The sequence below is a fragment of the Orcinus orca genome, chromosome 6 (assembly GCF_937001465.1).
Source record: "Orcinus orca chromosome 6, mOrcOrc1.1, whole genome shotgun sequence".
Lineage (NCBI taxonomy): Eukaryota > Metazoa > Chordata > Mammalia > Artiodactyla > Delphinidae > Orcinus > Orcinus orca.
In genome coordinates, this window is record NC_064564.1 from 113,605,576 (window position 1) to 113,624,704 (window position 19,129).

Genomic DNA, 19,129 nt, shown 5'->3' on the forward strand with positions numbered 1-19,129 from the left:
GATGTAATTACTATTATATAATTTTCATTTTCTTGATACGGAGTTTTGTGTATTGTCTCTCCCTTCACGTTAGGTGGTGAGCAAGTTGCTGTATGATTTAAAAATATTTTTATGGGCTTCCCTGGTGGCGCAGTGGTTGAGAGTCCGCCTGCCGATGCAGGGGACGTGTGTTCGTGGCCCGGTCCGGGAGGATCCCACGTGCCTCGGAGCGGCTGGGCCCGTGAGCCATGGCCACTGGGCCTGTGCGTCCGGAACCTGTGCTCCGCAGCGGGAGAGGCCGCAACAGTGAGAGGCCCGCATACCGAAAAATATATATATATATATTTTTTTATGGTCTACATACTATTCTAATGTGCTAAAAATGTCCGGAACCAGTGCCTATTTCCGAATATTTTGCTTATTCCCCGGCCTCTTATTATAAGTAATACGGTGGGGAATCCTTGCATTCCTGATTTATTTCCCCAGCTCAGTCCTCTAAGTGATTTAGAAGGTAAGAACCTTTATAAAGCTTTTTTTTTTTTGTCCGCTGGGGGCTTGCGGGATCTTAGTTGGCGGAGCGGGAGGATCCTTTGGTGGAGACCAAGGCGACCTGGCGGGGCGGAGCCGGTTCTGGGGGCAGCCAATCACAAACCGCGACGGAGATGCCACGCCCTCTCAGCGCCCAGTCTTAACAAGGGCAAAGGAAGGACCCCGGGAAGTCCAGTTGGGCCGGTGGTGACGCCTGGAAGGGCCCCGGGAGGTCCAGTTGGGCCGGTCCTGACGCCTACTGTTGGCTTCCTGAGTATAATATTAATACTTTGGAGCGCTCGGGAGTGGAAGGGACCCGCGTTCCGCTGTCTTACTCCTCCACTTGGCGCTATCCTCGCGGTGGGCCCCGCAGGCCTGTGCGGCCCCTTTCAGACTCCCGGGTCGGACGCGTGAGGTCGAGGCTTTCTTTCGTCTCCGCGGACCGCTCTCCATCCGCGCTCTGGCCACAATCCATGGCCAAGCAGTTGCTTCGGGGCGGCTTGACCCTGGCGCTGGGTGCAGGGCTGGGTGCAGCCGCCGAGGGCTGGCGGCGGCGGGCGGACGCACGGGCGGCGCCGGGGCTGCTGAGCCGGCTGCCCGTGCTGCCTGTGGCGGCGGCGGCCGGGCTTCCCGCCGTGCCCGGGGCTCCGACGGGCGGCAGCCCCGGCGAGCTGGCGAAGTACGGGCTGCCCGGGGTGGCGCAGCTCAAGAGCCGTGAGTCGTACATGCTGTGTTACGACCCGCGCACCCGCTGCGCGCTCTGGGTGGTCGAGCAGCTGCGGCCTGAGAATCTCCGCGGCGACGGCGACCGCCGCTCCTGCGACTTCCACGAGGACGACTCGGTGCATGCGTATCACCGCGCCACCAACGCCGACTACGGGGGCAGCGGCTTCGACCGCGGCCATCTCGCCGCCGCCGGCAACCACCGCTGGAGCCAGAAGGCCATGAACGACACCTTCTACCTGAGCAACATCGCGCCCCAGGTATCGCCTGCGACCCCTGCCCCGGCGGCGGAAGGCGAGGCCACCGCTCGCCTCTGAGCCTCGATTTGCTCCTCTGCAGATAGGAAAGCTACCGAGTGCGCGCCTTACGCCAGGCGCCTGGCTAAACACACCGCGCGCCGCAGGCGGAAGGGACGGAGCGGTGGGGCGCTGAGCACCCATTCTGCACTCTGATCTTAACCGAGGGCCCCCGGGCGCCTCCCTGATCTTCAGTTTCCTTGTCTGTAAAATGGGGATAAAACTGTTATTCACCTACCTCGTGCAGAGGCGCTGAGGAACTGAGGACACCATGCACGTAAAAGTACTGAGCACACTTTCTGGCCCATGACAAGCATTCAGTAAATACCGGCTATAATGAGGGAAGTGATTCTCGGAGAGACAAAGTGACTGGCGCAGTGTCACAGTGGGAGGAGACCCAGGCAGCCTGCCTAGAGAACCCTGAGCTTTCAGCCATTGTCCTACCCTGCCTTCCTCCCAGGAGTAAAAGGAAAGATAGCTGCATGCAGTGGCCGTTAGTAGCAGTCGCTGTGCGCCTGGACTAGCCGCCCTACCTCTAGCCCTGTTCCCACCAGGGCCTGACACCCACGTGGAGACGGATGTCAGGCTCTGAGTGAGGCTTGTGAGGTCCTAGCCTCTCTGTCCTGACTGTGCTCACCCAGGAGCACAGTCCCCTACCCATCTGACTAGACGCCGTGCTGAGGACTGGAGAGCTCAAGTGGTGGAGTCAGGAGCAGATTCCTGACCTTCCCCGCTGAGCTCTGCATGCGGTTCAGACTAGGAAAAGGAAAGGAGAGATGGTTGGGAGAGCTGGTCTTCCCATGAGCCCCTGGGGGCAGTGGGCAGGCCTGTTTCTATCTGGGAGGTTTCCTCCGTTCCTTCATATGGCTCTTTGGAGCTGAGAAACAGCTCTGAGACCTGGGATGCTAGTTCTCCCGCTCTAGCTGGACGAAAGTAGCACCTCCTTGAGCTCTATCCGGGCCCCACCCATGTGACTGTGTAGGCTAAGTGACTCTCCTTCCATGAACCCGTTTCCTCCACCTGCTTGTTCCCACCCCCCACCCACGCTGGAACTTTCTGGCACCATGCCAGTGCCAGCCCCTCAGGGCCTGGGGCAGCCCTCTAACTGCAAGTGTTCCAGCCAGTCTCACTGAAGGCCACTTCTCCTGCCAGGTGCCCCACCTCAACCAGAATGCCTGGAACAACCTGGAACGGTACAGCCGCAGCCTGACCCGCACCTACCAAAATGTCTATGTCTGCACGGGGCCTCTCTTCCTGCCTAGGTAAGGCTAGAGCTGGGGGGCCTGGGGACACCAGCACCTCCCAGTCATCCCGTCCAGGCTCCCCCCAGGCTCTGTGTCAACACCGCCAGGTCCCCACTCATCTGGTTTCTTGGCGAATCTGTCCATTCCCTGTCTCGGGATCCCCAGTTCTACTCCACAGAGACCTTTGGGGTACCCACCTAGACATCTCCTCTGCCCGTGGGCACCAGGCCCTGAGTCTGCCCTGTTCCTCTCTCCTGTGTCATCTCTTTTCACATCCACCTGACTCTGTGTTCTGCGCGGGTAGAAACCCTTGCACTAGGCTCTCGCCTTCGGTCTCCCCTACTTGGAGCAGCCTTCCCCTATGCTTCCCCTGGAGCCAGGTTTGAACTCCATCTCTCTGACCCTGAGCCTTTACTCTTGTCCCTCTGCAGCCCGGCCTCCCAGGTAGAAGGGACTGAGCTCTTCGGAGCTTCCTTGGTGATTTTCTAGCCTGCTGAGCACTGGGATGAGTGAGGCTAGAGGTTGTGGCCACACAGCTGGCTCTGCCTGGGCTGGAATCCAGGCCCTGTCACCTCATTTCTGGGTGCAGTGGGCAAATGAACTCAACATCCTCTCCTGTAAAATGGGGATAATACCCATTAGCTACCACATGGTTGTTTAAGGCACAAAGCGGGATGGTGGATGTCACCGTAGTAAGGGCTCAGCACAGGCCTGCTGAGGCGCTGGCTGGGACACTGATGTACTTTGATTAGCAAGTGCCTCCTCTGGCCTGCTGAAATGGAGCGGACGCCGTGGAGGCTTAGCCTGAAGTCACCCATCCGGTGCTCCGGGCACCTGCTCTGCCCTAGGCCCTGTGCTGGTGCTGGGAATTCCGCTGCCACAGCCCTGCCCATTTGGTGCCCACCCTCCACAGGGAGAGACAGACAGTAATCGAGGGTCCACACGGATGAATGTGAATGAAGGCCTGATTCTTTCTGCAGCGTTTATTGCCACCACCCACTCTACCTGACCCAGTGTTGGACATGAAGAAAACAGGGGAAGAGTGACTCTCTACCCTGCAGGGAGCTCCCAGCCTCCTGGGGGAGCCAAGCAGGGCAAAGAAGCCTCACGCTGAGGGGTGGTCCTGCAGGTTGACACAAGCTGGAGGTCGGGTCAGGGAAGGCTCCCTGGAGGCGGTGGCCTTGGGTCTGACCAAGTCCCCCAGGAGCCCTAAAAGGCCATGTGTGCCTGGGTCTGCCCACAGGACCGAGGCTGATGGGAAGTCCTATGTGAAGTACCAGGTAATTGGCAAGAACCACGTGGCAGTGCCCACCCACTTCTTCAAAGTGCTGATCCTGGAGGCAGCAGACGGGCAGATCGAACTCCGCTCCTATGTGATGCCCAACGCGCCTGTGGATGAGGCGGTCCCGCTGGAGCGCTTCCTGGTGCCCATCGAGAGCATTGAGCGGGCCTCAGGGCTGCTCTTTGTGCCAAATATCCTGGCACGGACAGGCAGCCTTAAGGCCATCACTGCAGGCAGCAAGTAAGGGCAGCCCCAGCCAGACTGTGGGGTCGGGGGGACTGGGTCGAATTAAAGGTGTTCATTTTTGGAGACAAGTCTTTGGTGTGTCTGTCCCAGGTGACCCGTGGGAACCTCTGGCTTCACCACTGTTTCTGTGCCGTCTTGGGCCCGACAGAACCTTCAGCTGGGCCGGGCACCCGCGTGGGTGAGGCCAGGCTGCAGGGCAGCCAGGGAGATGAGGATGGCTTCCTGGAAGAGAAGCACAGCAACAGGCTGGGGCCTGGGAAGCTAGCAGGTGCCCCACTGCCCAGGACCCAGCCCCTTGGGGTATGCTGCCCTCAGCAGGGCCTGGGGTAGGGGGGTTATGAAGCACAGGCCCAGCTTCATCCTGCAAATCTGTCACTGGCCAGGAAAGGGCCTCACCTCTCTGCTTCTAGGTATCCTCCTCTGTAAAATGGGGATGATCGTAATAGCTGCCTCCCAGGATCGGGGAGCGGGAGGGGCAGGTGACGGGCAGGGAGGGCCCTCTGTGTAGCTGTCGGAAGGGTGGGAGCAGGGATTCCTGCTTGGGAGGCTGTGGCTGGCAAGCGTGCGACACCTGGCCCTGGCAGGGCTCTCAGGGACAGGTAGACTGAGGCTGTCCACCTGTTTGGTCACCACCCTTTGAGACCAGTGGAAGCAGTGGCACCTTCCCCCAGGAAGTGCCCACAGGTACAGCGTTCTGTGCTGCCCTCAGAAGTGGCTGCCCAGGTGGAAAGCTCTCAGAGCTGGTCGCATCCTGTCCCCCATGGGACAGAGGTGCCAGAGAGGAGGGCTGCCCTGCCCACCAGGGTCAGACACGGGGAAGTGGAACACGGAGCGTATAGCTAAGGGAACAGGCCTAGAGCAGGGATGGGTGGGGTCTCCTGGGTCAGCCAGGTGCTCCTGGAGCAGCTGGATGGGCACCAGCACCCAGGATTCCCAACTCCCAGCCCACTCTCAACTTGTCCCTGCTGCAGTTCTGCTGTGGTGAGAGCTAAAGGGGGCGAGGAGGCCTAGAGGAGGCTGGCTCAGGGCAGCCCTGGGCGGGGTGGGGGACGGGAAGAGGGTTGCAACGCCCCCCTTTGGATGGACCCCAAGGCTCCAGCCCCTGCTGGTGGTGAGCAGGCTGGGCCTGGAGGTCGGGGAGGCGGGCGGGCTCACCTCGGTGCGGATGGTGCGGCTGCCCTGCTTGGGGCAGGTGTTGACGTACCGATCGAAGAGGACACTGGGCTCAGCCACCTCCAGGTTGGGGTCAGCATCCACTCCAGCTTCCAGCCCTTGGAGGCCCCCAAACACCACGAGAGCGTGCCTGGCGCCCACAGGAGGGGGTCACTGAGTGCAGCCCCCAGGGCTCTCAGCCCCCCGTATGCGCAGGGGCCCGGTCCGTACAACTCTGCCCCCACCAGTCCCGTCCCCTGCTGCGTTCCTCCTCCCCTGGCTGGACCCACCTGAAGTTGGGAAGCTGGACGGAGGCCACGTCTGAGCCTCGCTCTGATGTCCCAATGGTCAGGTCATAGCCGTCCTGGAAGGGGGCCTCAGCAAACACAGCACCTGCGGGGGAGGCCAGCTCACTGGGGGCTCTGTACCCCACAGGCCACTGCCACTTGGCTGCGCGTACGTGTTGGGGGGCGTGGTTTAGGTAAGAGAGCCACAGCCAGGCCCCTCACTCTTGCTGGGAAGTCAGCGATGGAACAGGCAGAGACCGTGCGTGTACCAGCTTGGGGAGACAAAGCAGAGGGTGGGGAGGAAGGAGCTCCAAAAGCAAGTAGTGGACCTCTGACTTATCTGGCCCTTTTGCCCCCATTCCCGACCCCATGGCAGACATTATTAAAGATGCTTTTCCTCAGAAGTCCTTAAAAGCATTCCAGGCAGTGCACTCAAGGAGACCAAGGCCCAGAGAAGGAAAGGCACTTGCCCAAGTCACACGGCAAGTGAGTAGGGTTAGGACCCCGGCCTGACTTTTGGGTCAAGCAAGGCTCTCTGTGGCCTCCCAGAGAGAGAGGACGGATATTCACAGGAGGAAGCTCTGTCCTTACTGAGGCAGGAGGCCAGGCGGACCGTGTAGCCCCAGTAGAGACCAGCTTTGGTGCGAGGGTCCTGTGACGACACGACTTTTCCACGGTAGGTCTTGCTTTCTGGAGGGGAAGCAGACAGGCTGTGAAGACGGGGCGAGGGGACAAGGAAGTGGCTCCGAGCCCGCAGGCGGGCCAGGCTGGGGACGCTTTAGGGTACCTGGGAGCTGCTGCTGGTTCAGCCGCACCGTCACCCGGAGTCCAGGCTCCAAGTGCTTGTCGATCTTCACCTCCTGGGAAGAAGCCAGAAGAAACTGGTGCTGTCCCCCGCAGGAGAGCGGGGGTCGCTGCTCTCCCAGACACAGGGGCACCTCAGGGGTCCAGGTCACCCTTCGAGCCCCGCTCCCCGGCACCTGGGCCAGACCTGCTCACAGAGACTATTCTTTTATTATTAATTAATTAATTAATTTTGGCTGCATTGGGTCTTCGTTGCTGTGCACGGGCTTTCTCTAGTTGCAGTGAGCCGGGGCTACTCTTCGTTGCGGTGCACGGGCTTCTCATTGCAGTGGCTTCTCTGGTTGCAGAGCACGGGCTCTAGGTGCACGGGCTTCAGTAGTTGTGGCTCTCGGGGGTCTAGAGCTCAGGCTCAGTAGTTGTGGCGCATGGGCTTAGTTGCTCCGCGGCATGTGGGATCTTCCCGGAGCAGGGCTCGAACCCGTGTCCCCTGCATTGGCAGGTGGATTCTGAACCACTGCGCCACCAGGGAAGTCCAAGAGACCATTCTTGCAAAACGACTACTGCAAGACACTGGTCCAGGCCTGGCACAGAGTAGGAAGTATTTCATGAGTAGATTAAATCCCAGTTTCCTACATTTTGGTGGCTATGCCACTTACTAGCTATAGCAGTTTGAGTGGTCACTTAACCCCTCTGAGCCTTAGTGTCCTAATCGTCAAACAGAAGATGTTCCATAAATAATACCTGTTGTTACACTGCACAGGGCCTGGCATGAAGTAAATGCTGACTACATGGGAGCCTGTGAGGAAGGACACTTGATGTTTGTGTTTTGTCCCAATTTTAGTTTTTTTTTTCCCCCCACCGCGCTGCACGGCTTGTGGAATCTCAGTTCCCTGACCAGGGATTGGACCCACGCCCTCGGCAGTGAAAGCATGGAGTCCTAATCACTGGATTATGATGGAATTCCCTTGTCCCACTTTTGAATTCAGGATGGGACACTTTCTCTTTTGCGGGTTTCACATTCATTTCTCTCTTCATCTGGGTCTGGGTCATCCGGTTCTGTTTTTAGCCAGTTACCTCAGATCTGTTCTTTTTGAGGGGAGGGGATCCTCCTCTGTTTAAATGTTCTGCCTCCTTCTCTAGGAGACTTAGGGTTAATAGGTGGCAAACGAATGCTCCGAGCCCCAGCTTGGCAGCGCTCCGGAACAGCCCCAGAGGCATCGTGAACTTGATTTTCCCGGGTTTTCTTTTGGTTTGTTTTTCGTATAAGGACTATCTTCTGTTGATTTGATTTTTCTAAAACAGTAAATTTTGCTCCTGGCTTTATCTGTTGAGCCCCATTTTAGGTACTTCTCTGGCCCAAATCTGCATCAATGGGGGACTGGCAGGCAGAGATGCCTGGGGCCAGGGCTCTCCACCCATGTGCCCTCCGTAGCCAGGGTGTGTCTGGGAAACGTGTCTCGACCCACCCTCCAATTCCTACCTTCTTCATGCCACAGTTGACAAAGGAGCCCTGGCCCGGCCGGGTGGGCCGGTCCACCACGATGCCCTCTCGGAACTCGGATTCCTCATCCTGACGCATGTGGTGAGGGCTGTCCAAGGGGTTCAGGAGCCCTGTGGTTGGGGAGGGCCAGGAAGATTCTGGGAGGTGCAGAGGCACACGGAGGGGTGGAAGGTAAGGCTGGGAGCCCTGGTTCAGGTTCCAGCTCTGCCACAGATCTGCTGCTTCTCACCAGCCACAGGCCTTGCCCTGCCTGGGCCTGCTTTCCCAACTGTCCCATGATTTCTCAGGGTCTGGGGGATGATCCATGGGAAAGGGGGGTCAGGCCCCCACAGCCTTACCTGCAAACTGTAGATCCTGATGCTTGGGGAAGAATGCTTTTCTTAGGTACCTAGGAAAGGACGCAGATCTCAGAGAGGCCACCTCCCATCCGACCTGCACCGTGACCACCCCTCCCACATGCTCTGGCAAGTCTGTCCTTCATGCCCTTACTGGGGACACTCCAGGTACTGCAGGATCCGGGCCAGCTGCACGCATGCCTGCCCCTTCTTGCCGACTCCCCTGAATTCCCCCTCCACAGTCCTGGAGAGAGAAAGATAGGGCTCAAGCCCACCGGGTTTCCTTCAAGAGCTCCTCCCCCCAGTATGACCTCTGCAGCACCCCTGCTTTGCAACTCGACCCGCCAGGGTTACAATGGGGGCATTCAGACGGGATCCGCAGCCCAGGCAAGTAGGCAGGGAAAAAAGGGAAGCCCAGCCAATCATGGCAGCCCCTCCCTTCTCCCTGAGCCCCGGGGCCCGCTGGATGGCCCCTCACTTGGCATCTTGGCCCTCTTCATCAAACACCACAATCTCATCCACGCAGAAGATGGTGCAGGCTCTAGCAATCTGGCCAGCCAGGTAGGTGCGAAGCTCGGGCGACTGGGCGTTGTCCAGGATGGAGCCCGGAAGGGCCACGCTCAGGGTGTAGTGCCGCCCTGGGCAGGACAGGGGTGTTCATGGTCAGCCAGAGAGGCCAGGGCCATCCCTCCCCTCCCTTGCTCTAATCCCAGGGCCCAGAGTTAGAGAATTTTCCTACTGTGAGGAGTTTTGAGCTAAGCAGCATAGATCCAACTCCCCTCTCTGGGCCTCAATCTCCCCAGGAAGAAAATGGAATCAGAGGTCTCCAGGACTGCCGTAAGACAGGCATACCGCTGGGCCAGGCAAGGGAGCTGTTAGAAGAACTGACCTATATTCACATCCTCTGCCCCCTACCACCTCAGTTCCCCAGGCGTCAAATAGGGATGATAATGAGTTAATATTTATTCTTAGTGCCTTTTATATGTGCACATTTAACCAATAACCCTAGGAAGTAGGTATACCATGATCCCGATTGAGAGGTGGGGAACCTTCAGCCCACAGAGGTCAAATATGTGACCCAAGGTCACACAAAAGGCAGGACAGCTGGCTTCAGAGGGACCACCACACTTTCCCTCCCAGAGTTGTCCAAAGGGAGCCACAGGAGATAAAGGGCTTTCCCGGTGTCAGACAGCTGACATGCTCAGTTGCTGTCCCCACTGTCACCATCATCACTGGTAACCACTGGGCTTACAGGGTACAATATGGCCCCCTGACCCTCCAGACCTTTGGGTCTGGCCGAGGAGGAAAGATACAACTTGTTAGGGTAGATACAAATGTACGAACATGGAAGGACATCCAGGACACAATGTGGGATGAGAAAAAACAGCCCCAGAAGTGTGTGGATAAAGCAGTCTCAACTTTTGTAAAACTGTATCTATATACCTCCCTACCTATATATAAGTGGGTGTTAACATAGCTGGAGAAACGTTAACTGCAATGTTTGCTGGGATTTTTCCTTTCTTTATTGTTTTCTGTATTGTTTGGGGAGTTTTGTTTTGAGCATGTATTATTTAATGAGAAAAAAGAGACATTCTTATTATGAAATCAAAATACTTAAATGAAAAGTGAAATTAAAGCACACAGTGATCAATAAAAAAGGAAAAAAATTAACTATCATTACAATGATGAGGTTCTAGAGGCATAAAGTGATGATATATGATGCTTACCCTCCACAGAATCGAAATCTACCTAAGTAGGAAGTTAGGACTCAGTTTTCTGGGTCCCTCCCGTTCTCTGAGCCTCATTTTCTCCATCAGGACAAGATGTCTGGACCCACTGGCCCCTAAGGGCCCTTCCAGCTATAACATTCTCTGCCCTACCGAGGACCCAGCTTGCTCACCCCGATCCTCCCTCTGGGCAGCTGCCTCCTCCTCCTGCTGTCGCTTTGCCTGTTCCTCCTGCACTCGCTGCCGCTCCAGTTTCTTCACCATCTTGAGATCCTTCCACTTCTTTTTCTCCTCTTTTTCTGGATAAGAGGACATCCCGATTGGTGGAGGGAAGAGGGACTTGGACGTGAGGAGGACTTGGAGCAGTCCAGGAGGTGATGTCCTCTCAGTAGGGGCAGCCTGGGCTCTCCAATGCTGCTGAGACAGCAGCCAAAGGAGCCTCCCAGGGCTTCTGGCCCTGTCTTCTCCATTTTGGGTACTGTGGGACCTAGAGGGGCCAAATCTGGTGGCTTTTCCCCAAGATTCAGCTGTGCACTGATGGAGTGGCCTCGGGGAGAGGTGAGCACAGACGCTCATCTCCCCATCTGAGCCCACCGCTCCGGTCCCTTACTTACTCTGTTGCTTCCATTTTCGCCACTCCACCCTCTGGCCATGTTCACCCTGGAGTAGGGGTGGGAGGAGATATAGGAGTGAGGCTGAATGGTCACACCCGAGAGGAGGTCCCACTTGCTGCTCCACAGCTGTCCCCTCTCTTTAAATGGAGGTGGTGAGGAAACGAGGGAACCCTCCCCCGCCCCCCACGCCACACTCCTGCTGCCCAGAGAAAGCGTCAGGAGGGCAGGGACCTGTCGTACCCCCAGTGCCTGAGACCACACCTGGCACACAGTAAGCATTCAATAAATTGTTTAATGAGTTCCCCCTGGAGAGAAGAGGAAACAGGTTCAGAGGAACAGGACCTGCCCACTGTCGCCCTGGTGTCAGAAGAGATACGCCACGAAAGGGCTCGGGATTCCGAGCCGGGTCCGGTCTTCTGAATCCGGGCCCCGGGCAATGAGTTACCCAACGCAGTCCCGGCTCTGACTCGAACCCCGGCTCCCACCTCCGGTTCTCATCTGGACAGGGGTGCTTGAGGCCGTGAGCATGCGGCACCTCGGGGACTCGGGCCGCGGAGCAGCGACGAGCAGGGAGCTAGAGGTGCGGCCAGGCCCTGCCACGGGCCCCCAAGCGGCTCTTTCTCTTGCCTCCACCCCGCGCCCTGCCGCGGGATCCCACATCCCTCCACCTACCGGGCCACAGGGCCTCTTCCTCCCGCGCTCCGCCATGTTAGTCGCACACCGTCGGCCCCGCCCAGCCAATCAGACTCACCCCTTCCGCCAACACCTCCTCCGAGCCGTCCAATCGGAGAGCCAATGGCGTGCGAGGGCGCGCCCTATGCTCCGGGCTGAGGGAGCGTGTGGGCCTGGGACTGGCTCCTGGGGGCGGGCTCCCGGGGGTGGGCGGGGCTCATCGCAGGCCTGGGTGTCCAAAGACGCACGGTATCCGGTTCTCTCCTGAACCCTTGGACGATAGGAGAGCTACCCTCTCTCCTCCCGTCGGGCGCGAAACTCAAAGCTCAGCTTGGTTTTACACATGGGGACCCTGAGGCCCAGAGCTGGAGTGTGATTCAGAGCTGGCAATAATTTAATCCAATTATTTTATAGATTCGTTCATTTACTTTTAATTATCAGACTTTACTTTTTTAGAGCAGATTTAGGTTTACCGAAAATTGAACAGATAGCACAGAGTTCACATAACCCCCACTCAGTTTTTGTTGTTCACATGTGTTAATGTGTACATTTGTTATAGTTGATGAACCTATATTGATGCATTGTTCATAGTTTACATTAGGGTTCACTCTTTGTGTTGTACATTCTAACAGTTTTGACAAATGCATAATGTCATATATCTACCATTACAGTATCATACAAAATTGATTCACTGCCCTAAAAATCCTCTGTGCTCCACCTACCTCCCCCACCCCTCAAGCCCCTGGTAACCACGGGGACCCTGATCTTTTTTACTGTCCCTATAGTTTTGCCTTTTCCAGAATGTCATATAGTTGGAATCAGACAGTATGCAGCCTTTTCAGACTCCCTTCTTTCACTAAGCAACATGCATTTAAAGTTCCTCTAAAGTAGGAGATAGATGGGCCCCTGGGCTGGACAGCTGGGGTTTGTCAAGTGGAGTAACACTGAAGCTCTGTTCTCACCCAGATGCTCCAAGGTCAAAGCTAGTGGCAGAAGCTGAGCTCTACTGAAGTAAAGAGATAAAATAACCACTCCTGAGGTCAAGGAAAACTTCCTGTCTGGACATGCGCAGGAAGGCTCCTTGGGGGTCAAAAAGGGAGGGGGCACCACCCCATAATAAGTGTGGACATATACACACAGGCCTCTGCGGTGGAATCCATCTTAGCAAAAAGTTGCACACGCAGCTTGGGGAGGGTCTTAGGACCAGTCATGTGTGAAGAAAGAAACGAGATAATTGGCCAAACAAAGACCAGGAAGAACTGTCCTATATAAGTGATTTAAATCGCCTCTTTACTCCACTCCTCCCCATTAGAAAGGATGCCCACACCCTTTCTCTCTGGGTGTGTATTTCTGCCTAGCTTCGACTTAAATAAATAAACTGTTTCTCTGTGTGCTCTCCCATAGTGCTGTGTCTCTAATAATAAACTTTGTACCTGTTTTTTACAGTTTTTGCCTCCTTGAAACATTCTTGCTCTCAAATGGGGGAAAGAGCCAGGGCCACTTTGCTTCTAGCCTCTAGCCCCTGGTGCTCTAGCGGCTAGGATTCCTGGTTTTCATCTGGGCTACGCAGGTTCAATTCCTGGGCAGGGAACTAAGACCTCACTGCTGTCTCTCCGAGATCACCTCCATATCTTCTAATGGTTTGATAACTCATTTCTTTTTCTTTTATAGTAGGTTGAAGATATAATTTTTAAAAATTTATTTATATTTATTCATTTATTTGGTTGCGCCAGGTCTTAGTTGCGGCTCGCCGGCTCCTTAGTTGTGTCATGCGAACTCTTAGTTGCTACATGCATGTGGGATCTAGTTCCCTGAGCAGGGATTGAATCCGCGCCCCCTGCACTGGGAGCACGGAGTCTTAACCACTCCACCACCAGGGAAGTCCCCGATAGCTCATTTCTTTTTACTGCCGGATACTATTCGTTGTATGGCTATGCCACTGTGTGTCTATCCATTCACCTTTTGAAGGACATTTGGTTGCTTCCAGTATTTGGCAATTATGAATAAAACTGCTGCAAATATTCATGTGCAGGTTTTTGTGTGGACATGAATTTTCAGCTCATTTGGGTAAATAGCTGGAAGTCTGATTGCTGGATCCAACAGTAAGACTATGTTTAGCTTTGTAAGAAATTGCCAAACTGGGACTTCCCTGGTGGTCCAGTGGCTAAGACTCCGTGCTCCCAATGCAGGGGGCCCGGGTTCAATCCCTGGTCAGGGAACTAGATCCCACATGCTGCAACTAAGAGTTCGCATGCCGCAACTAAAAGATCCCACACGTGCCGACGAAGATCCTGTGTGCCGTGACTAACACCCGGCGCAGCCAAATAAATAAATAAATAAAAAAGAAATGGCCAAGCTGTCTTCCAAAGCGGTTATACCAGTTTGCATTCCTACCGGCAAGGAATGAGATACACTTTCTTTTTTAAATAATAAATTTGAGTCAATATTCATTCAATCAACAAATATTTATCAAGCAGATCCTATTTTGAGGCTGGAACTCCCTGTGCTAACCGCCAGGGACACAATGGTAGGGAAAGCAGATACTGATCTGGAGTTTACAACCTAGTAGAGGAGAGATTCATTTCTAATTCAAAGTGTGTGTTATCATTACAGGGCTTGTGTTTATTTCACCATTCCCCCCCCCCCCCCCCCCCCCCCCCCGCTCTCCCCTATCTGAATGAAAGGCAAAGTCATTTATGCATCTCAGGTTGGCTGAGGTTACTCAGTCTAAGATCTGGAATCTCTGTAGAGCCACAGATTTGAGTTATGGGCAGATTCTGGATTGGTTCATGAGACATGAAACCTTTGGTCAGGGTGGTTCTATCCAAGAGATCTATGGGTTTACCTCATTGAGGACTTGCTTATCATCAGGCTATGTGTAGTATGGCAAAGGGGCTCCAACCCTGAGCTTCTGAGTTGTTATTTTGTTTCACAATCTTGACTTTGGAACAGTGATAGTATTACAAAGTCATAGTTGGGAAAGGAAGAAGTGTCCTGGGACTTCCCTGGTGGTCCAGTGGTTAAGACTCTGCACTTCCAATGCAGGGGGTGCAGGTTGGATCCCTGGTCCGGGAACTGAGATCCCATGTGCCGCCTGGCCAAAAAGTAAATAATTTTAAAAATTAAAAAAAAAAAAAAAAAAGGAAAGTGTCCTGTCATAACACCAAGTATGTTCCAAACAGCAATTCTCTGACACCAGGTGGGTGTCCTACACTTCAATTAAATTCTGACAAGTTGCCACAGACCTCATAGGTTAAGGTATTAGTCCCACAAGACTGTCTCCCACTTCAGATGTCAGCAGCAAGTGGGGTCACCAGCCACCCCCACTTCTGCCTGGCCGACTACAAATTCCGGCATTTCCATGACCACCCCCCAGATTCAATAATTTGCTGAAACAATTCACAGCCCTCAGGAAAGTGCTATACTTACAATTAGAGTTTCATTAGAGAAGATAACAACCCAGGAACAGCCAAATGGAAGAGGTACATAGACGAAGGTCTTGGGAGAGGGGGGTGCAGAGGTTCCATGCCCTCTCCGGATGGGCCACCCTACCAGCGCATCGATGTGTTCACCAGCCCAGAAGGTCCTTGAGCCTCAGTGATTCAGGGTTTTTATGTGGGATTTTATTACATATGCGCATCTGATTAAATCATTAGCCATGTGACTGAACTCAATGTCCAGTCCCTTTTCCCTCCCTGAGGTCTGGGTTTGAGGCTGAAAGTTCTGACCCTCTAATCACATGGTTGAAGGGGTTCATTTTGAATAACAAAAGACACTACTAACACTCATGAAATTACAAGGGTTTTAGGAGCTCTGTGCCAGGAACCAGGGACAAAGACCAAATGTATTTTATTATCCTATATGTTCCCATCAGCTCCCCAATTAAATATGTGATATGAGCAAAACCCATGAGCTTGCTATGCAAATGCAACTTCAAGACAATTCCCCAGCACCACCTTCCAAATGATTTCAGGAGTTGTGTTGCTTTCCAGTGGGAGGCCCACCCCTGGGATCAAATCTCATTTCTACCTTTTACCAGCTGGATGGCCTCAGGTTAAGTCCCCTCACCTCCAAAGCGGTTTCCTCACCTGTAAAATGGAGGCAGTAACTCCTGTCTCAGAGGGTCCTTTAATGAGATGGTGCGCATCCAAGTGCCCGGCATACAGGGGTGAGCAGTAAATGTTAGGGGAAACATTCCTTTCCCCTTCTGTCTAATTATGTAATCCCTGGCAATCCTGGCCTGGACTCTGATCCCTGTGGGGTGTGACTGTCCGAGTCTTCCCTGTTAGACACTCAACTGAGGCCCCCATCACACACACACACACACACACCCCACCACCACCACCACCACCACCACCACCACCACCACCACCAACGGTAACACATACCATCTGAGCCCCTAGGCCTGGTTTTACCATTAACTAACTGGGTGGCCTCAGACAAGGTCCAAGTCCCTGCCCTTCTTTGGGCCTCAAAACACATTTGTACAAAGAGAGTCTGGGATCTGAGGTTCAGGGAGGTGGGAGTTGCCTTCCATTCTGACTAAGCCCCCATCTGCAATCAGCACCAGGGTGTCAAGCAGAGAGAAGCGGCCAATAACAGTTTGAATAACTTAAAACTTTATTATGGGCAAAAGTACTGGCTTGAAGAGTCAAGCCTAAGGGCAACTTTCCAAAATCAAGCTTAGATAAGGAAAGGGAGGGATGCCTGAGGCCTGGCTGGGGCCAATGCAAGGCTGGGGCCAGTGCAAGGCTGAGGCCAGTGCTGAGACCCAAGGTCAGTACACTATTGAACTCTGCCCTCTGAGTCCCAGCTGAGTCTGGGGAGGCCAGAGGGGACCCAAGACCATATAGCCCAGCACAGGGAGGACCAGGGAGAGGCCCCGGTCAGGCCTCCTTCACCTCTGCAACAGGAACACAGCTATGTGCCATGGGGAAGTGCTCCTGACTGTCCCAAGACCAAAACGGGGGGCTCTTCCCTGAGGTTATTCTGTGTTACAGAGAAGAGATCCTCCAGTACCATCTACCCCCAACCTGGGAATGGCTGAAACCTGGACAAAGACAGAGCCCTGCAGAGTGTGCAGGGAGCAGGCAATGCAGGGCCCAGGGGGTGATGTCAGGGCCTGAGCTCATCCTTCCACGTCTGTAGCTTCTTGTCCATGGCCTGGAGCGTGGATTCATCCTGCACCAACACAGATTGGTCCTACCCCTCTCCCCACACCCGCAGGAGGCATGGGGAGGCTTGGGGAGGTCTTCCCTCCCCCAGGCCTGTCCTTTACCTTCATGAAACAGAAGCGGATATAGTGGTCAAAGAGCTTCTGATGTGTCACGCTGTAGAAGATGGAGACCGGGATGGCCATCAAGCCCTGTGGAGGAGGAAGCCCATGTCTCAGCGGCCCCACAGCCCAGCAGGCCTCTGGGGGGCTCCAGGGGGTCAGAGATGTTCCGTGATGAGACAGGAGAAGGAAAATTAGTTCAGTGCAGCACCTCCCAGTGCTGCATCAAGGTCAGAGGAAAAGCATCCCAAATCATCATTCCAAGCCAGGCAGGTCAGGGCAGAGCCATAGAATAAATAAGTCTTAGGGAATTCCCTGATGGTCCAGTGGTTAGGACTCTGCGCTTTCACTGCTGAGGGCGCGGGTTCAATCCCTGGTCGGGGAACTAAGATCCTGTAAACCATGTGGCACGGCCAAAACAAAAAAAACGCCACAAACAAGCAAAAAAAAGAAATAAGTCTTAGAGTCGTAGCTCTGAGCTGGATGGACCTCAGAGTTAATGGGCCAGCTCCTCACTGTACAGATGGGAAGACTGAAGCCCTGAGAGGGCAAGAATTCCTGCCAGCCCACAAGGCATATTTGAGCAAACTGAAAACAGGCTTCCCATTCCTTGAAGTGGATGCAACCCTGTGCCACGGCTCAAGGCAGAGGACTGGCTGGACTTTGGCGCATCAGCCCCCTGGTCAGGCACCCTTAGCAGTGCACAGCCTGTAAAACATACACAGCGGCCTTGGCAGAGGCCCAGCCCACCTTGTTCTTGATCATCCACTTGACAAAGCGTCTGTCGTAAGGCTCATCTGCAGCTCCAGGCAAGTTGGGCATCTTGCTCTCTGGGGGACAGAGGCCAGGCTGAGCCCTGAGCAGCCTCCAGAGCCCTGTACCTGGCCCAGCCCGGCCAGTCCCACTCACTGAATTCCGAGATGTCTGTGATGAGGAAGTAGCTGCCCTGGGGGATCACGGGCCTCAGGCCTACAGACTTCAGGCTCTGTATCATGTGGTCTCGGCAGCGCTGTATGGCCTGTGGGAGCTGCACAAAGTAGCTGCTGGGTTGGCCGAAGTGCAGTTGCTCCCGCTCAAAGCTCTGGGCTACTGCAGCCTGGGGAGGGCGGAGGGACAAGCAGGTCAGGTGTGACCTGACCTTGGAGCCAGCCCGAACTCCTTTCTTGCCCCCCCCTCCCCCCCCCCCTCACCTGGGCCTGTGTGGGACAGTGGAAGATGGAGTTCTGGTGCACGGTGCGCAGGTGCTTCAGCAGACTCTCCGGGCCTAGGACCCAGCCCACCTGGACCAGCAACATAGGTAGGAGGTGAGGCTCTTCGGGGCCTGACCAAACCCCTTCTGGATTTCCAGGCCAGACTCGCCTACCAAGGATTGTAGAGGGGGGGTTCACCCCCGCCCTCGTTGACTCACCTTCCAGCCTGTGGCGCTAAAGGTCTTGCCAGCGCTGCCAATGGTCAGGGTGCGTTCCCACATGCCAGGGAGGGTGGCTGCCCAAGGCCAAAGAAAGCAGCTGCTGAGATGGGGGTGGGGGCAGGGGAGAGGTGGGGGCTGGACCCCAGCAGGCACTCAGGCTCTCAACGCTCCAGACTCCACCATGTGCTAAGCTACTCCCACGACTTATTTGAGCTCACCCTCATGACAACCCTGGGAGGCAGATGCCATGTGTTCCCCTGTCCTCAGAGAGGTGAAGTCACTGCCCCAGGTCACCTGACCTGTGTGGGTCTAGACTCCTCGGTCCTAATCAACAGGCCTGCGCTGACACCCAGACTGGGCTCAAGGCCCTGCCACAAATGTCCAGGGGAACGGGGGCACCCTGGCCGGCTCGGCTCACCGATGCTGACGTGCTGGCACCCGTCATAGACCAGCCACTGGTAGACCTCGTCGGTGATACACACCACGTCATGCTGCTGGCACAGGCTGGCCACCAGCTCCAGTTCTGCCCTGGAGAACACCTGCAGGGACCATCCCCAAACAGAGAGGCCTGCTTAGAGAGATGAACAGACAGGGCCAGAGCCGGTGCTGAGGGCTTTTCTGTCCCATCCTATCCCTGCAACAGTGACCCTGTGAAGTTGGTTGTGAGATAACAGAAAATACACACACATATATATATATATATATATATATGTGTGTGTGTGTGTGTGTGTGTGTGTGTGTATACATATATACATACATATATATGTATGTATATATGTATATATATATACATACACACACACACACACACACACATATATATATATATATATATCTGCCCCAATTCCTGGCACAGAACTCCTAAAACCCTTGTAAATTACTAAGTAGTAAGAGCACTAGAAACATCTTTTGTTCTAATATTTGCTCTTTGATCCTGACCTAGACACAGGGCTCTGGAAACTCTTGTAAATTCCTAAGTGATAAGAGCACTAGAAGTGGACTTCCCTGGTGGCGCAGTGGTTAAGAATCCGCCTGCCTTCAATCCCTGGTCTG

General features: G+C 54.8%; 3 protein-coding genes across 8 annotated transcripts in view; 1 reads left to right on the forward strand and 2 right to left on the reverse strand.

Moving 5' to 3' along the window:
- The first annotated feature begins 173 nt into the window (after positions 1–173).
- On the forward strand, positions 174–4,361 carry ENDOG (endonuclease G). Its single transcript, XM_004269129.4, has 3 exons — positions 174–1,490; positions 2,679–2,788; positions 4,014–4,361. Exons 1-3 carry the CDS (start codon positions 981–983, stop codon positions 4,294–4,296), a joined length of 903 nt encoding a protein of 300 aa, XP_004269177.1. The 5' UTR covers positions 174–980; the 3' UTR covers positions 4,297–4,361.
- SPOUT1 (SPOUT domain containing methyltransferase 1) lies at positions 3,722–11,484 on the reverse strand. Of its 4 annotated transcripts, none has more exons than XM_049711729.1 (13): positions 11,391–11,484; positions 10,719–10,764; positions 10,278–10,403; positions 8,856–9,015; positions 8,532–8,621; positions 8,381–8,430; positions 8,022–8,152; positions 6,525–6,597; positions 6,329–6,427; positions 5,741–5,843; positions 5,454–5,601; positions 4,695–4,916; positions 3,722–4,520 (listed from the first exon to the last, which is right to left on the reverse strand). In XM_049711729.1, the coding sequence occupies exons 1-13, from the start codon at positions 11,424–11,426 to the stop codon at positions 4,452–4,454; spliced, it is 1,353 nt and encodes a 450-aa protein (XP_049567686.1). In that variant the 5' UTR covers positions 11,427–11,484; the 3' UTR covers positions 3,722–4,451. The 4 variants fall into 4 exon arrangements, with proteins under 4 accessions (XP_049567686.1, XP_033282923.1, XP_049567687.1 ...); XM_033427032.2 differs by having other exon boundaries at positions 4,695–4,806; positions 11,391–11,483; XM_049711730.1 differs by lacking the exon at positions 8,532–8,621.
- Positions 11,485–15,992: 4,508 nt separating this feature from the next.
- Positions 15,993–19,129, reverse strand: part of KYAT1 (kynurenine aminotransferase 1) — a 33,380-nt gene continuing 30,243 nt past the window's right edge. For all 3 annotated transcript variants that reach the window (XM_012532827.3, XM_033427028.2, XM_033427027.2), the window contains 7 exons: positions 18,495–18,615; positions 18,074–18,150; positions 17,856–17,945; positions 17,575–17,761; positions 17,416–17,495; positions 16,669–16,755; positions 15,993–16,571 (listed from right to left, as the gene is read on the reverse strand). In XM_012532827.3, coding sequence (XP_012388281.1) covers positions 16,506–16,571; positions 16,669–16,755; positions 17,416–17,495; positions 17,575–17,761; positions 17,856–17,945; positions 18,074–18,150; positions 18,495–18,615 — 708 coding nt within the window. In that variant the 3' untranslated portion in view covers positions 15,993–16,505. The remainder of the gene's footprint in view (positions 16,572–16,668; positions 16,756–17,415; positions 17,496–17,574; positions 17,762–17,855; positions 17,946–18,073; positions 18,151–18,494; positions 18,616–19,129) is intronic.

What these genes read in the sequence shown, in the direction of transcription:
- ENDOG (XM_004269129.4), top strand. Translation starts at nt 981, where the DNA reads ATGGCCAAGCAGTTGCTTCGGGGCGGCTTGACCCTGGCGCTGGGTGCA. An exon ending in TGAGCAACATCGCGCCCCAG is followed by an intron (nt 1,491 to 2,678) that starts GTATCGCCTGCG and finishes TTCTCCTGCCAG; the next exon opens with GTGCCCCACCTCAACCAGAA. An exon ending in GGGCCTCTCTTCCTGCCTAG is followed by an intron (nt 2,789 to 4,013) that starts GTAAGGCTAGAG and finishes GTCTGCCCACAG; the next exon opens with GACCGAGGCTGATGGGAAGT.
- SPOUT1 (XM_049711729.1), bottom strand. Translation starts at nt 11,426, where the DNA reads ATGGCGGAGCGCGGGAGGAAGAGGCCCTGTGGCCCG. An exon ending in GGAAGAGGCCCTGTGGCCCG is followed by an intron (nt 10,765 to 11,390) that starts GTAGGTGGAGGG and finishes CCCCTACTCCAG; the next exon opens with GGTGAACATGGCCAGAGGGT. An exon ending in TGCCCAGAGGGAGGATCGGG is followed by an intron (nt 9,016 to 10,277) that starts GTGAGCAAGCTG and finishes TGTCCTGCCCAG; the next exon opens with GGCGGCACTACACCCTGAGC.